Source organism: Folsomia candida, unplaced genomic scaffold (genome assembly GCF_002217175.1).
Source record: "Folsomia candida strain VU population unplaced genomic scaffold, ASM221717v1 Fcan01_Sc001, whole genome shotgun sequence".
Taxonomy (NCBI): Eukaryota; Metazoa; Arthropoda; class Collembola; order Entomobryomorpha; family Isotomidae; genus Folsomia; species Folsomia candida.
The window spans coordinates 27228142-27247256 of record NW_019091193.1 but is presented as its reverse complement, the minus strand read 5'-3'; the positions used below and the strand labels follow the sequence as shown (position 1 = coordinate 27247256).

The 19115-nt window shown below is 30.3% G+C and overlaps 1 protein-coding gene across 1 annotated transcript; it reads right to left on the bottom strand.

Moving 5' to 3' along the window:
- Positions 1–3490: 3490 nt before the first annotated feature.
- On the bottom strand, positions 3491–4457 carry LOC110845759. Its single transcript, XM_022092257.2, has 2 exons — positions 3885–4457; positions 3491–3803 (listed from the first exon to the last, which is right to left on the bottom strand). Exons 1-2 carry the CDS (start codon positions 4288–4290, stop codon positions 3514–3516), a joined length of 696 nt encoding a protein of 231 aa, XP_021947949.1. The 5' UTR covers positions 4291–4457; the 3' UTR covers positions 3491–3513.
- Between the last annotated feature and the right edge of the window lie 14658 nt (positions 4458–19115).

Sequence of the window (19115 nt, the reverse complement as noted above, 5' to 3'; positions counted from 1 at the left end):
ATATTGACACCGAGTCCTTCCAAGAGCAGCATCAGTTCCAAAAATAGTGCAAAACTGCATTTCTGTTCATTTACTTTGTAATTAAATGATAAATTTCTGGTAAAATTAGTCATCTTGTTCGTCCCACCCACTTTTAAGTCACAACTCAATCAACATAAGTTCCATGTTGTTGCGACATTTTAATATCGATATTTTCAAAAATATTTACGATGACAAAAATTTTGGAAAGATCATATTCTAAAAATTCATTTGAATTAAAATGAAAAAAATGCATCTTCGCAATATTCACACACAGAACTTACCACATTTAAATATATGCGATAAATTTAGTTCTTTCATTAAGACGTACATAATATTGATTTCACACCACTTCAAATCTCTGGTCAGATTTATAACGCAAAATCATGCAATGCACCATTATAATTATAGACTATAATTTATAGTCATGTACTTACATTTTTGAAATTGTATTTTTGCATGAATGGAGACAAAAATTATTTAAATGTTCTCAGAGTTCGATGTTGGGAAGGGAATGTACAAAATAATTATAAATGTAAAATTGCTTAATTTGAAAAAAGATACTCCAAACTTAGATGATAATAAACATTGTGAGGAAGGCAATATTCCTTAGCTTACAGCGAATTAAATTTTTAAAATGCATCTTCATAATATTCGCAATTTCTTAATTGATTTCGCAATATCTAAATATATGCGTTAAACCGACGTGTAACATCAACATTGAGTAGGGATCACAAAATTTAGAATGCATTCAATTTTCATCATTGGATAAAAAATATTCAACATTTCATGTACAAATTAATTTCGAAAAATCTATACAATATAAATTTAATAAAACTACACTTACGTTTTCAAATATCTAAATATATTTGTCATAATAATGTTTTTCAATAAATTTCAATATTGACTTTGCTCCACAACAAAATCCGGAAAAATTTAAAGTGCAATTAATTTAATAACTAACTTCAATTTAATTCTACCCAAACTCATTTCAGTTTTCAAAATATGATTACAAGTTTTCCAAACGATTTTACAATTTCATTTTAACAATATGATTTCATGAGATAAAATAAATTAAATACACTGAACTTTGGTTGAAATTATATTTTTGAATACCAAAACAAATAGAAAATAAATATTTGTGTAAGTCCGAGTGAAAGGTTTAATTTTTTTTTAATTTGCAATTATGTTAAATATATTGCATTAATTGGTTAGCAAATAAGTTTTAGATCATTCTTGGATATTAGGTGGCAAATCGAATTGAAGAAGTATTTATTTTCTAAATTGCGAACTACGCTTGAACTTTTTTGAGTTTAAAAATAACGATATTTGTTTCGGTGTGGACCCGATTTAAGCTCAGCCTTGACCCTGAGCAGCATATCAATTATGCACCTTGAGCTAGAATTATATCAGATTTAAATTTGGAGAATGGTGACAATTAACAACTTTTATCCCTGAAAATCTACATCTTGACACAAATGAGAGTAAATATTTCACTAAGGAATTATTTCCATTCTCATTTGCTTTGCTATGTAGTGGTTAATAGTTGTTATAAAGAATGCAAAATGTAATTTCAAATTTTAAGTAAATTACTATTATTACAATGGTTTATACTTTTTTACGAATTACGATGTTGAGAACGGAATGCCCAAATATTGTGTTCAATTTAAATTCCCAAAATGTGAAATTGCGCAATTTAATATAATATACTTCAAACTTAGATGACGAAAAACATGGGATAAAGATGGGCAATATTACTTATATAGTGAATTAAATCGTAAAACTACATCTTCATAAAATTCGCAATTTCTTAATTGATTTCGCAATTTCTAAATATATGTGTTAAACCGACGTTGATCAGCAAAATGCAATATTGACAATTGAGTAGGGATCACAAAATCCAGATAAATTTTTGAATGCAACTAATTTAATAACTAACTGTTAATTCTGCACAAAATCATTTCAGTTTTCGAAATATGATTGCCAAACAAAATATGCGAAACGTGAATAAACAAAATATGTTTAATGGTGTCAATTGACAACTTTTTCAGATTCAGTCCGATATGGAAAAAGTGACTGATTGCAAAAACTATGCGTGATTACATGTTTTTTTATCGAAATACAAATTCGTATCAATGTTGATGAAAACTAAAAAAAATGATAATCGCGAATAGTCGATCTGGTTTGTAATAGAATACTTTATTCCGTTTCGTAATAATGCTGCATGTAAATATTTGTAATTGCATTAAAGTTCTGGAAACTGGAGACCATTTTATTTACGACAAATACACTAGTATGCATATGACGATCATGTATGTACTGGACGGATAAGGAAGCGTACGATTATCAAAGATAACTCATATCCAACTTGCCAAAGGAAGACTGTCGCGCATTCGAATTCTTAGTTGATTTCATTATGATCCCACTTGATTAAAATCCAATTGAATATGACCATTTGAACTCGCACAAAATAATAAATTATTGTATTAACACATAATAAATCCACACAAAAATAGATTATGCACATATTTAAATAGATCGAAATGCTTCATTCCTATCGTCCAATTTGATCCAAATTATTTTACGTTCAATTTTAATTGAACGTTACAAATAAAAGATCTTTTTAAACTTATGGAACCTACAGTCAAGTGCACAGTATTTTATTTAGGTTTAGTTTCATTTGTTGCTTTTAAAGATACGCATTTTTTAAACTATATCTAAATATATGCACTAAAATTATTTTTCATAAAAATGCAATATTTACTTTGGAAAATTACAAAATTCAGATAAATTTTAGAGTGCGATTAATTGAAGAACCATTTACTCTTTAGAATATAAATTGAAGAAATAGTTTCAAAAAATATTAACAATTATAACAATTTATCCGTAAAATAACGTTAATATTATTGAACTACTTAATTTTTAATTAGATTAGTTTACTATCAACGAAGGTACAAATCTAATTCCGTATTTAATAATATAAAATTTCACATAATTCGTGATTAGGCGTTGAAGCACAAGAACATTTTGCATCCAAAAGTCAGCATTGCATATTTAAATAGTAACCAACACTTTTATGTGTTGGGGTTTTGATGTATTACGAATGGGAAATATTTTTTTAACATGAAATTTTTAAATTGGTTTCCAATTTTTTATTATGCCAAATATAAGATATTAATTGGCCAGTTGGAATTGCACATAAGTAGTAAATCCACAAACAAGTTAATTTTGTAGACATTGAAATAAACAGAAATGCAATTGCATCTTTCATATTGTCCAATTTGATCCAGAATATTTTATAAAATAAATAAATGCTTTCGATGAAAATGTTACAAATAATTTTTTTAGTTTATGGAAACGATTTTCAGGTGTACAGTAGTTTATTTAGTTTAATACTTTTGAAGCAATTTGTTAAAAAGCTTGAATCCGAGCACAAAGAACATAAAGCGTATAATTACGCTTATTGCAGTCAGGTGTTACTATGAAATTGGAGAATTATTTGTACGGGAACAGTCCTTTGAACCCGTGAAATCCTAGAAACGTGATTTCTCCATCGAACGGGATTCCGAATGCGATTAAGGGGAAGAAGTATTCGATGTCTCCGCCGTACTGCGTGAAAAACGTGTCGGCGTCGGCAATCACTTTCTTCTCCTTCTTTCCTGCTGCTGCGGGGGGCGCGGTCGTTGTCGACGTGGCGTTGGCGTCACCAGCATTTTCATACGTGTAGCCGTCGTCATCCTCTTCGTGATCATCGTCCACTGAACGGTATGGACTGGACATCTCGTCTGTTATTTCGTATGTAATACCATCACAACTATGCTGCATTGCATGGAATTTAGGGACATAAATTTGACAGGTCTTTTTACCTTTCTTCCGATTTATGGGGTTGGGAGCGTCTCGTTTTTCCCGTCCATTCCGACTGCGAGAATGGCACTCAGCCTCCCACAAGTCGACGAGGTCCTCCACCCACGTGGTCAAAGAGTGGGCTGACCGTTCCTCGCTGGCCGTGACCTCCTCCAACTTGACATCCGCGAGAGGATACAAATAGTTGAACAGTTCGAGGGGGTCGCCAAAGTCTGGTTCGTCCAGATGCACAGATCTCTTGCTCCTCACGACTAGATCGGAAAATTCACAAGAAACGGACCAAAAAGTTTCCCATGCAGAGCTGAAACTGAATTCTTCTTCAGAACTAGAATCAGCTACCGTTTGCGTGAACACGAGTGCCAGGAAGAATGATACATGAAAACTTTTGAGATAAAAATTAAGCCACATTTTGTCGATGCTATTTGACCAAAATGATCCGAAGAACTGAAAGTGGGGTTGTCGAATCGAGAATTGTGAAGTGTTTTGTAATATTGAGGACTAATGAGATTTCCAAAAATAGTGGCAGTCCTGGTCATTGCCATTGAACCCATTAGTAGCGGAGGAGAGTTTATGCTTAAAAATATGGCCACTAAACAGTTTTTATAATATGTAGTGATGTAGATACAAAATGCTACTTCATATGTGGAACCAATGTTAACGCGTAGAAATAATTAAGAAGTAATGGATCCAATGGATTAAATAAAGGGTGAAAGTTTAACTGGAATTCACGACTACAAGACGTTACTCGACGTTCTTTTATTAAAAAACAGTAATAAGCAGCAAAGCCTTAATTACGTAATAATTTTGTAAAAATATGTCACTCCTAAACCGAATAATTAATTAAAGGCATTCAAACCTGAGAATTTTTTATGAAGTAAACCAAATGTATTGTTAAACTATATGGAATAAAAAGAACTATGCATTATACAATAAAGAGACATGTCATAATAATGCCCATCATTCAAAAAAATAGTGAGGAATATACAGAATAAATAAATATAAAATACTACATGCATAGGAAATCTTGGAAATATGCCTTAACTAGTTTACAGATATCATATTTGTACTTCTGGTCATAATTATTTAGTCAACTAATTTTTAACATAATTAAATCAAGTCACAAAAGACCCTGACATGTATAATATCATTGAGTTCGTTAACAAGCGTGCCTAGTTATAAAAGTTACACTGCGACATAGCAGTTCATTTCCAAGCGTCAGACTTTCTCTCTTGAACCAACTTCTTACAAAAGAAACATACACGTTGCAATACTTCAATGGTAACTTAATATTACATTAATATTACATAAAATTAATACCACCGACATTTTGTGGCAGTGAGAGGGGTGGTCATAATAGGATGAGAAGTTGAGAATGTTAGTAATTAATTATATGTAAAGTTCGATAGGGACTAGAATAGCACTAATCTCTGGATGTCGTGATAATGATGATGACATGCACCATGTTTACCATGTTAATAATCTTCCATGTTAATACCATGTTAATTATCATGTCAATAATCCTTCTCAAATGCGTCCAATTCATTTTTTTTACTCTTTTACAGATTATTTAATTAATTAATGGATCGTTAATTAAAACTTAATCCGGGCATGGACCACCCTGAGACGCAAACGAGAAATGTAATGTACAAATGTATCTCGTTTTCGTCTCAAATTCTCAAAATCCCCGTCTCAAAATCTCAAAATCCCCGTCTCAAAATCTCATCACAAAATTTCCGTCTCAAATCCAATCCATTCATGCGCGTCACTGATTCTCACATTTTCTCGTCCACTTTTGCGGTAGCCAAAAAGTCAAACTCGACGAATCTGCCATGAATAATCTTGCTCACTTTGCAAAGAACTTATTTTTACTTTTTACCGGATAATTTAATTAATTAATTGATCAGTGAATTAAAAGCTTCGTCCCATCTGAACATGGACCACCACCCCTTCAATAACCACCTCTTGCCGACATTGTCATCCGAAAATTTCGTGTCAACAAAGTAAAGTTTTAGAGTAGGAAATTTAGAAAAGGAAATTTTGAGACGAAATTAGAATAAAAATAGTAGTTTTAAATTAATTTTACTGATAGGACACTTAGAATTAAGCCAATTGTTGTACAAGTTAATCGTGATGGTTAGCACAATTAACATAAATAAATACTGCAAATAGTGCAACGAATGAATCCTGCGTGAAGATTATGATTTTCTAATCGTCTCCAATTTTCTGACTTGATTTTTTACAAGATATGTGGCCAAAGTATTTCGCGAAAATACGGACCGTACAAATTCCTCACGTTTCGCACCACCCACAAAGCGACCCCAGTTCCGCGGATGATGACCATTTATCGTTATTTACCATTTTGTGAAAAGGGAACGTGATGAGACAATCTGATTTAATCGTTTTGTATCACGTACGTAGGACTCGATGACGAATCACCAAATTCGTTAAAATCAGCACGGTTTTAATCATTTCTCATCTCTGGGAATTAATTTTTATATGCTGGACGACAAATTTGCAGTCAGCGAGTTGATTAATGAAAAGGCGTTGAGTTTTTTTTAATCAGTTTCGTTCGACCAGTTCCAATTTTTGAAAGGTACTTAACGTGATCTCAACGTTCAAAAAGCGTCAAAATTCGGAGTGTACATTTAAAAAAAATTGAAATCTTTCTGCTCTAACAAATTTCTTGTCAAGAATTTTAAATTAAATTCCCAGAGCCGAGAAACGATTAAAAATACTTAAAGAAATAGATTATGTAAATATTTAAATGAATAGAAATGCTTCACTCTTATCGTCCAATTTGATCCAAAATATTTTACTTTCGAAAAAAATGATACAAATAAAAGCTCTTTTTAAAACTTTATGGAAACTTCTGTCAAGTGTACAGTATTTTATTTAGGTTTAGTTTCATTTGTTGCGTTTAAGGATACTTATTTTTTGATAACAAAGCATGCATTCGAGCACAAAGAACATGAACTGCATCATTAAACTGATTGCAATAATCGGTGTCACAATGAAATTGAGTATTATTTGAAGGGAACAATCCTTTGAACCCGTGAAATCCTAGAAACATTTTCATGTACAAATTAGTTTCGGAAAATCAATACAATATAAATTTAGCAAAATTACATTATTGATTTATTTGCATTTTGTTAAATTTATCTCCGATCTCTAGCTTATCTAAACATATTTGTAAAATAATGGTTTTTCTATAAATTCTAATATTGACTTCGCACACAACAAAACCCGGAAAAAATTAAAGTGCAATCAATTTAATAACTAAAACTGTTAAATTCGTACAAAATCATTTTAGTTTTCGAAATATAATTGTAAATTTTCCAACCGATTTTACAATTTCATTTAAACAAAAATTTCATGCGATAAAATACAATAAATACATGTAACTTTTACATTTAACTTTAATTGAAATTATAGTAGTGAAAACAGAAACGAATGGGAAATAAATATCTGCATATAAGTTTAAGTGAAAGGTTTAATTTTTTTTTAATTTGCAATTATGTTAAATATATTGCATTAATTGGTTAGCAAATTAATTGTAAGACGATGCTTGGCTATGATGTCGGAAATCGAGGTCTGAATTATGTTATATTATATCTGAATTAATTTCTAACTACACTTGAAACTTTTCCCAGTTCAAAAATAACTATGTTTATTTTGGTTATGTTGACCCGATTTAACCTCAGCCTTGACCCTGAGCAGCATATAAATTATGCATGCACGTAGAGCTAGAATTATATCATACTTAATTTTGGAGAATGGTGACAATTAACTACTATTCCAGATTCAGTCTGATATGGAAAAAGTGACCGATTGCAAAAACTATGTGTGAATATCCACTACTTGTTTCTTATTGAAGTCCAAATTCGTGCCATTCTTAACGAAAACTGAAAAAGTCCACTGTCAACTGTTCCGGAATAGTCTGGTAAATAGTTTATTTCGTTTCGTAATAAGGCTGCATGCATGTAAATATTTTTGTCTTAATATCTGTAATCGCATTATATGTGCATTTCTATGATAATAAATTAAGAAATTTGATACTTATGCAAATTTATCATCATGAAAATAAATATGTACTTGCTACATAATTTCAGTTTACAAATCCAATTCACATTTGCCAGTGTTATAAGTGCAATCTAATTTATCTTATAATTCTGAGAATGCTAAAAATATATTTTTCGATGTTGAAACATGACAATAATACTTTTGCTAGGAAGCTCGTAATTTGTAAATTTTTCATTTCTTTCAATCTCCAAGAAATGTCAACCAAAATTGTCCGTGACCTCTACGGTCATGAGCAGGTCATACCGCTAAAAACTGACAAATTTTTAGTTGAAATTAATTAGCATTAGATGCTAATTACATCCGCTTTTTGGGCGATTTTCAATATTATTTTCAAATAACTAGGTGTTTGAGAAAGTCTGCTGATCGTGAATAGTCCGTTCTCTGGTTTGTAATATAATATTTATTCCGTTTCGTAGTAACACTGCAAGTAAATATCTAAACATATGTAATGGCATTAAAGTTCAGGAAAACTGGACACCATTTTCTTTATGAAAAATACATTAATATGCATATGACTATCATATATTTACTGGACGGATAAGAAAAACGTACGATTGTATGTAAATGACATCTCACATGTCCAAACTTTCCGGAGGAAGAATGTTGCGCATTTGAATTGTTACTTTTAATTTAATTACGATCCCACTCGATTAAAATCCAATTGAGAATGACTATTTGGACTCGCACAAAATAATAAATTTGTGGATTAACCCATAATAAATCCACATACAAATAGAGTTTGTAGGTATTTAAATAAATAGAAATGCTTTACTCCTATCGTCCAATTTGATCCAAAATAAATGCTCTTTTTAAACTTAAGTTTATGGAAACTTCTGTTAAGTGTGCAATATTTTATTCAGGTTTAGTTTCATTTGTTGCTTTTAAGGATACTTATTTTTTGATAAAAAAAGCATGCAAAAAAACATTTGAGCACAAACAACATGAACTGCATAATTAAACTGACTGCAATAATCAGTGTCATTATGGAACTGGAGAATTATTTGTAAGGGAACAATCCTTTGAACCCATAAAATCCTAAAAACGGGATTTCTCCATCGAACGAGGCTATTAAGGGGACAAAGCATTCGAAGTTAGTATTGCATTTTCAATAAAAATCTTATTTTAACGCATACGTTTAGATATGAATCAGCAACCGAAGATACATTTTGAGAAACTTCAGGTAAATGAATAATTGTTTTTTTAATACATCTTAACATGCATCCTTACAGCATTCACAATTTATGAACTGATTTCATCTATATCTGAATATATGCACTAAAGTTAGTTTTTCATGAAAATACAATATTTACATACTTCGCAAAATTACAAAATCCGATAAATTTTGGAGTACAATTGATTTAAAAGCTATTTACTCTTTATAATACCATTTCATGAAAAGGTTTCAAAACATCTATTCTCCAACTTAATAAAATTATGTTTCACATTATTCACATCGACGTTGAACTACAAGAAACACATTTTGCTAACAAGCGTACCTAGTTATGAAAGCCACAATGTGACATTGCATTTCATTTCCAAGCGTCATACTTTCTCTCTTGAACCAACCTTCTTAGAAAAAAAAGTTGCAATACTTAAATGATAACCTAAAATTATACATTCTGTGGCAGTGAGAGGGGTGGTCATAATAGGATGAGAATATTAGTAATTAATTATATGTAAGGTTCGAGAGGGACTAGGATAACACTAATCTCAGGTTGTCGTGATAATGATGATGACATGCACCATGTTTATCATGTCTGTCGTCACACAAAATACTGTAATCGGTTTAAAAGTTGATTTCTGCAGTGGGATACAAACGGAGCATAAAAAATAATTCTTATTATGTACAACTCAAATCCCTAAAACGTAAACTTTTGGAATTTAATAATCGAGCGTTTAAAACTCATACATTTTAACTTTATTTTCTAAACACTTCCACACGAGAATTTTTCTGTAGTGCAAGAAGATTGAAATTACTTCGGCTTGTAATCCATCATTTTTTAGAGTACAAATGACATCACACATTTTCAGAATCATAATTACTAATTGTGAAACGACTCTGTTCATTGTTTATAATTTAATTTACAATAGATAAGTTTACAAAGTTATACAGCTTATACAATCTGTGAATAAATTTTAATTTAAGTATTTGAAATTTGATTTTCATGAAATGTTTGTGATGTATGAAAATTTTGATTTCAATGACATTTGATTTAAGATTTGGAATTTGTAGAAATTTAAAGAATTTTTTACTAGAAATTGATCAAGATAAGTAAATTGGTGCTTGGTAAATAAAAAACTATTCGGGTTTATTTTCTTCATGAAATGAGTAACAAACTGGTGAAATTCCCAACGAGATTGATATTTCATTACAAGGATATGTACGACACGTTTGCATTTACACGGGAATAAATTAAAGTTTTGTAACAAAAATAATAGTTTGAGATTTGTTGCAAAAATGGTGTCAAATGATATTATTTGTGTATAATTATATGCTGGATTTTGAATAAAGTTAATTATCTGGTTGGTTCCACTTTCTTTTGGACATAACTCTACATTAGCCGTTAATAAGTTTCATATAAACACATTGGTAAATACGGCAATTTATTAAAAATTGAAAAATCGAAAAATTGAAAAATTTAATTAAAAATTGAAAAATTTTAAAATTTTAAAATTTTAAAATTTAAATATCAAATTCCCCTGGATTAAATATGTATAAAATTAAGAACTTTCTATACAAATGCCATGTTAATTTTAAAGCGTGGACTTGTTCGCCACAAACTTTAGCTTTATTCGACTGATTATTTACTTACACATTTTAAACCCCACACCACAGATCTGTTCATATGCGGAAATTAATTCAACTCGTTTTAAAAAAATATATTGACACCGAATATTTGCAAGAGCAGCATTTGTTTCAAAAAATGGTGTAAGTGCATTATTTGTGTATAGTAAAGCGTTAAAATTCGAATAATGATTATCGTGTTAGTCCCATGAACTGTTAGACCCTGCTCAAGATGACCTCTTAACAATGTAATTTGTCCATGTATATTCATGCACATTTTTTAGAGAATATAATTTCAATGGTTTTGCATACCATGTGCAGCACTGGACCGGGTGTCATGACATTAATCAGCTTATCAAAATATCGCTCGTGCTTTTCATCCTTGTACGTCTCCTTTACAGGTCAGGAGTAGCCTATCAAAAATACAAATAAATAGCTTTCCAAATTGTGCAAAATTTACCATAAGGGCAAATATTGGGCGTACTCACGACAATGTCTTATTTCGCATCGCAACTCATGCAGCAAATTTGCGAAGCTCAAAATGTGTATGTCCGCCGTGAAGGGATTCGCAAAATTTGGCGTAGCAAATCTGTTAAAAACACTGATGCCTCTCAAAAATTTGACTCATTGATTAATTATTTATTAAATTACTTTTTTTTAATATGAATTTAACAAATATTAATTTACTTATAGATGATATATTTATCTGTCTGACGTTGAATTTATATTAATGAGTAAATCTGCATATTATATGTAATTTACATATGCACTGACTTTACTATATTTAAATACATGCTTGAAAATAATTTGTTCAACAAGTGCAAAATTTCGAAATTTGCTCGCTTAAAATTTATATTTTGTGTGATAATCGTCGCTTGAAAACGTAGATTAACTTTTGTCAAGTTATGATTATTTGGCGAAAATGTTTTTTTGTGTCGATTCAATGTCGATTCTGAAATAAAGTGAAATGTAATAATATTAATGAGAAATTAGATCCCTTGGAACCTTCTCTTTAAGGGAATTGTCTAATTAAAAATTAGGATGATAATCGCGAAAAAGTGACATTTTGACCATTTGACATTTAAAATGTCACAATTACTGTCACAAATGTCACAAAATAGTAAACACGCAAATATAAACAATATGTATATAATTATAATTAAGTATGCATGCAAATTGTATGCCATCAATTAAGAACTGGTGATAATAAACTTATCTACAATTTATGAAGCCTAGTAATAAATTTGAATTTGAGTATTAAACGTTTGCATGAAATATTTTCACGATGCATGAAAATTTGTCGATTACAAAGATATGTACGACACACCTACATATTCATGGAAATAAATTTATTTTTTCCAAAAAATTTAGTATTGACGTTGCATATCTCAATCTTGGTATTGGTTTCAAAAACCTTCCTGTAAACTGACATTGCTTTTCATTTTGTCTATAATTTAAGGATGAATTTCAAATAAAATTAACTGCACGTATAAATTCTCGTTTAAGAATTACCGTTTATATAAAATCTGGTAATAAATTTCAAATTGAACATTTGAATGTTTTCATGAAATATTTGTGACGCATGAAAATTTTGATTTCAACGACATTTGATTTAACATTTGAAATTTTCACAAATTTAAATAAATTTTGACGCTAAATTTACCAAGGCAAATGAATTGGTAGCATATGAAAAGTTATTGGGATTTACTTTCTTCCTGAAGTGAGTAGCAAAATTGGGAAAAATCCAACGGCATTTTAGTACAAGGATATGTAAGACACGTTCTGCTACAAAGGTAATTTTGGCGATGCACCATTTCAATTTTGACCCTTGTTGCAAAAGATGGTATAAGACGACATTTTTGGTGCATAATTATATCCTAGATTTAGAATAAAGTTAATTATCTGGTTGCACCTACTTTTACACCAAACTCTACATTAGCCGTAATTAAGTTTCATGTGCACACAGAGTTATTGGTAAATACGGCAATTTATTAAAATCTCAAATTCCCCGAGATTAAATACGTATAAAATTAAGAAATTTCTACTCAAATGCCACATTTATTTTTAAAATGCACTTATCCGCTACAAAGTTTAGCTTTATTAGGCATAATATCTAAATGATTTACTCATTTCGTAGAGCGGATTTTTCATCTGTTGCTGCAAGTAATTTAATTTAACTTGTTGGAAATAAAATATTGACGTTCAGTTATTTCAAGAGCAGCATTAGTTCCAAAAAATGGTATAAAACGACTCTACGACGAAGAGACGAAAAGCACTTGCTCTTCTTTCGCAGAAATGTGTACTGATTAAATAAATAGAACCCTCGGCGGACATGGGACTCTAATTTGCATAATACGCATCATCAATTGAGAATCTAATGTGTTAAAATACACCGTATTTTCAGCTTCGTTCTTCCCAGGGTTTGCATTTTTAGGGCATTTCCACACCCACAAAAAGATCAAAATCTGCGTGTAAAAGACAGTGGTCAGTCGAAAATGAAAATTTTGTGTACAAAATTTTGATTCCTCCAAATACATTGGTTTCGCGATTTTATGTAAATAAAGTATTTTAACGGAGATAAAAAGATGTTAAATTTTCCGTGTCAAACGCATCCAATTCACGTTTTACTATCGGATTTTTTAATTAGTTAATTGAGCCGTTAATTAAAAGCTTGGACAAGGACCAGGATGGTATTGTTATTTCATTTTCGTCTCAAATTCTCAAAATCTTAAAATCCGTCTCAAATTCCCATCTCAAAATTTCCGTCTCAAATCCAATCCATTCATGCACGTCACTCATTCTCACATTTTCTCGTCCAAATGTGCGATATGCAAAATGTCCAACCCGACGAATCAGACGTGAAACTTGCTTACTTATACTTTGCAATTAACTTTTTACTCTCGGATTATTCAGTTAATTAATTGATCAGTTAACTAAACTCCAATCTGGAAATGGACTACTACCACCGATAACCACATTTGTTCGACTCTGTTATTCTAAATTTCGTGTGGCCAAAGTAAAGTTTCTGAGACGGGAATTTAGATAAAAATTTGAGACAAAATTGGGATAATAATATCTACATTAATTGTACTGGTGGGACACTAATAATTACGCAATTAAGATAAATATGCAACGAGTGAATCATGCGTTAAAGATCGGATTATGTCCAATCGTCTCCAATTTTCCTTTTTGATTTTTTAAAAGATATGTTAAATTCATAAATATTTCCATGATAAACTGTTGATGTTTTTCAGATGTGCAAATTGTTACACTATGCAAAAATTTATTACGATGGTTAACACAATTATGATAAATAATGCAGCAAATGTGAAATGAGTTATGCGTGAAGGATTTGATTTTCCAATCGTCTCCAATTTTCTGACTTCATTTTTTAAAAGAAATGTGGCCAAAGTATTTCGGGAAAATACGGAAAGCGGTATTAATTCCTCGTGTTTCGCACCACCCACAAAGCGTCCTCAGCCTCAGTTCCGCGGATGATGACCAAATATACATTTTGCGAAAAGGGAACGTAATGAGACAATCGGATTTAATTATTTTGCATTTCTCGCCTCTGGGAATTTATTTTAAAATTCTGGACGACAGATCTGTAATGAGTGAATAGATTAATGGAATGGTCGTGAGTTTTTTGAGCCAGTTACGATGAGTTTCAATTTTTTGAAGGCTTCTCAAACTTGAGATCTCCTCTGTCAAAAAGTGTCAGAATCTGGAGTGTATATTTTTAAAAATTGACAACTCCCTGCTCAACAAATTAGTCGTCCAGAATTTCAAAATAAATTCCCAGAGCCGAGAGATGCTTAAAAATGTTCGAATTTTTACGTACCATTATCAATATTTTAAAAATCAACACTTTTCTCGGCTCTATGTTTATGTTTATATTTTATTTTATTAATATTAAATTTGATTTTCCGTTGCTGTCGAGATTTCAATATATTTAAATATACGAAACAAAATATTTTTAGAAGTGGAATACAAATCATACACAACATGAATTTTACCCGTTAAGAACCTTCACGGTAACGATAATCGCTCCATTTTCGTTTTAAACTAAAATTTTGTTTGGGTGTGGTCCAAGTTTGGACCACACCCTTCATTGCAAAAATACGAGCTTAAAACCAAACAAGACTAAATTTTAAAATACATTATATCATGGTGAAACATGAATCTGTAATTACATTTCAATTCATAAAACAACAATTTCGAAATCATAAAAATCAGCACAGTTTTAATCATTCCTCGGTCCTGTACTTATATTTTGTATTATTTTATTTATATTTGATGTCAATTAGTTCCGACCACACTTACAATCACAAAATTTGACTTTCCGTGACAATGGAAATGGATCTGTCACTAAACTTAAATATAGTAAACCACAATTTTTTTTAAAGTGGAGTACAAATATTACAGAAAATGATTTTAACCCGTTAAAAACCGTCACGGTGACACGAATCACTTCATTTTGAGTTCAAATTCAAATTTTGTTCTGGTGGGTGTGGTCTAAAACTACAAACTGCAAGACAATTATTTAAAATACATTTCAAAATACAAAATACTAATGCTAGATTTAACTCTGAACAATGCAAGAAAAGCTCAAGTTTAATAAGTAATGCATATTAGTAAAAATAAGTTAAAATAAGTTATGCAAACTTATTTTATATCACATTATTATTTGGAAATTAGTAATTATCTTTTTGAGCATGTGTGACGTATATACAAATAATGCACTTTTACACCATTTTTTGAAACAAATGCTGCTCTATATCTACTGACTTGGTGTCAGTGTTTTTTTAAAAATGAGTTGAATTAATTTCCATTTATGAACAGATCTGTGGTGTGGGGTTTAAAATGTGTAAGTAATCAGTTTCCAGCCGAAGAAACTTGGCGAACTAGTCCACGTTTTAAAATTAACGTGACATTTTAGTAGAAATTTCATAATACATATATAATCCAATGAGATTTTAATGAATTGCCGTATTTACCAATAACTCTAAATATGTTTATATGAAACGTATTAACGGCTAATGTAGAGTTGGGTCTAAAAGTAAGTGGAACCAACCAGATAATTAACTTTATTCAAAATCCAGCATATACGAATAATGTGGTTTTACACACATTTTTGCAAAAAAATCTCATAATTAAAATGGTGCATAACCAATATTATTTGTATCGTAAAACTTTAATTTATTCCCGTGTAAATGCAGATGTGTCGTACATATCCTTGTAATAAAATATCCATCTCGTTGGGAATTTCACCAGTTTGTTACCCATTTCATGAAGAAAATAAACCCGAATAGTTTTTCATTTGCCAATCACAAATTTATTTACCTTAATAAATTTATAGTAAAAAATTCTTTAAATTTCTGAAAATTCCAAATCTTAAATCAAATCTTATTGAAATCAAAATTTTCATGCGTCACAAACATTTCATGAAAATCAAATTTCAAATCCTTAAATTCAAATTTTGCAACTTGCAATTTTGCAAGAAAGTAGAAAATTTGCAAACCCACAATTTGTTCCATTGGAGATGAAACTTAAACCCAGGTTTTTTAAAGGGTAATTCACCATTGGGATGTCGCTTCTCCCACACGCGAGTAATTGTCTCGGACAAAATCTGGGCTAAAGGGCCCTTACAAAACCTTTCAAAGGGGTCAGGGCTAAGCTGGTAATCAAATATCAATCTCGTGAGATTTTTACCAGTTTGTTACTCTTTTCATGAGGAAAATAAACCCGAATAGGTTTTCATCACCAATCTATTTACCTTAATCAATTTATAGTATACAAATTCTTTACATTTCTGAAAATTCCAAATCTTAAATCAAATATCGTTGAACTCATAATTTCCAAGCATCACATACATATCATAGAAATGTTCAAATTCTTAAAAAATCGTCGTGCGGAAGTGTTTCAAAAATAAAGGAAAAATATACCAGTTTTAGTAAGTTTTAAGTGCAACATGAAACTCATTTTATGCACTTCTGAAACCCCGTATCTTGAAAAGTGATGAGAAATAGTAATCAATATTTAGTCAGCATTGTTTTCATTCTCATTTGCATGCGTGTGTGGTAGTCGTTTTCATGCAGAATGCAATAATGAAATTTTAACCTTCTACATAAATGATTAAGTTTATAATTTTGTGATTGAAGTTTGGAAATACCTGAAAATTTATAGTTACAATTCACGTTTTGTGTGATAATCGTTGCTTGAAAACGTAGATTAACTTTTGTCATGTTCTGATTATTTAGCGAAAATGTGACATTTTAAATGTCAAATGGTCAAAATGTCACTTTTTCGCGAATATTATCCTAATTTTTAATTAGACAATTCCCTTAAAGAGAAGGTTCCAAGGGATCTAATTTTTCATTTAATATTATTACATTTCACTTTTTTTCAGAATCGACATTGAATTACACAAAAAAACATTTTCGCCAAATAATCATAACTTGACAAAAGTTAATCTACGTTTTCAAGCGACGATTATCACACAATATATAAATTTTAAGCGAGCAAATTTTGAAATTTTGCACTTTTTGAACAAATTATTTTCAAGCATGTATTTAAATATAGTAAAGTCGGTGCATATGCAAATTGCATATAATATACAGATGCATTCATTAATATAAATTCAACGTCAGACAGATAAATATATCATCTATAAGTAAATTAATCTTTGTTAAATTCTCATTTAAAAAAGTAATTTAATAAATAATTAATCAATGAGTCAAATTTTTAGAGATTTTCAGTGTTTTTAACAGATTTGCTACGTCAAATTTTGCGAATCCTTTCACGGCGGACATACACATTTTTATCTTCGTAAATTTGCTACATGAGTTGCGATGCGAAATAAGACATTGTCGTGAGTACGCCCAATATTTGCCCTTATGGTAAATTTTGCACAATTTGGAACGCTATTTATTTGTATTTTTGGTAGGCTACTCCTGACCTGATAAAGGAGACGTGCGTACAAGGATGAAAAGCACGAGCCATATTTTGATAAGCTGATTAATGGACTTCGATGAGAAACAAGTAATCAATATTCACGCATAGGTTTTGCAATCGGTCACTTTTTCCATATCGGACTGCATCTGGAAAAGTTGTTAATTGACACCATTCTCCAAAATTAAATATGATATAATTCTAGCTCTGCGTGCATAATTGATATGCTGCAAGAAGGAGGTTAAATCGGGTCTACATAACCAAAACAAACGTAATTATTTTTTAACTCTAAAAATTTCAGGCGTAGTTAGAAATTTATTGAAAATAATTTATTATTCTGTTCCAGACCTCGATTTCCGACATCATACCCAAGCATCGTCGTTAAATTAATTTGCTAACCAATTAATGCAGTATATTTAACATAATTGTAAATTTTAAACAAAGTTAAACCTTTCATTCACACATATCCAGATATTTATTTCTCATTCGTTTCTGTTTTCACTGCTATAATTTTAATTAAAGTTAAATGTAACAGCTACATGTATTTATTGTATTTTATCGCATGAAATTTTTGTTTAAATTAAATTGTAAAATCGTTTGGAAAATGTACAATCATATTTCGAAAAATAAAATGATTTTGTATAGAATTAACAGTTTCAGTTATTAAATTGATTGCACTCTAATTTTTTTCGGGTTTTGTTGTGTGCGAAGTCAATATTAGAATTTATAGAAAAACCATTATTTTACAAATATGTTTAGATAAGCTAGAGATCGGAGATAAATTTAACAAAATGCAAATAAATCAATAATGTATTTTTGTTAAATTTATGTTGTATTGATTTTCCGAAACTAATTTGTAAATGAAAATGTTCCTAGGATTTCACGGGTTCAAAGGATTGTTCCCTTACAAATAATACATTATAATAATAATTTCATAATAATTTCATTGTGACACCGATTATTGCAATTAGTTTAATTATGCAGTTCGTGTTATTTGTGCTCAAATTCATGCTTTTCTATCAAAAAATACGCATGCTTAAAAGCAACAAATTAAACTAAACCTAAATAAAATACTGTACATTTGACTAGTAGTTTCAACAAAGTTTAAAAAAGAGCTTTTATTTGTAACATTTTTATCGAAAGTAAAATATTTTGGATCAAGTTGGACGATATGAGTGAAGCATTTCTATTCATTTAAATATTTACATAATCTATTTCTTTAAGTATTTTTAATCGTTTCTCGGCTCTGGGAATTTAATTTAAAATTCTTGACAAGAAATTTGTAGAGCAGGGAGATTTCAATTTTTTTGAAAATGTACACTCCAGGTTTTGACATTTTTTGAACGTTGAGATCACGTTAAGTACCTTTCAAAAATTGGAACTCGTCGAACAAAACTGACTGAAAAAAACTCAACGC

Bases quoted from the DNA above. Each gene is read 5' to 3' on its own strand.
- LOC110845759 (XM_022092257.2), bottom strand. From the start codon at position 4,290: ATGTGGCTTAATTTTTATCTCAAAAGTTTTCATGTATCATTCTTCCTG. The intron at 3,804-3,884 runs GTAAAAAGACCT...ACGAAATAACAG, and splicing joins CCCCATAAATCGGAAGAAAG to ACGAGATGTCCAGTCCATAC.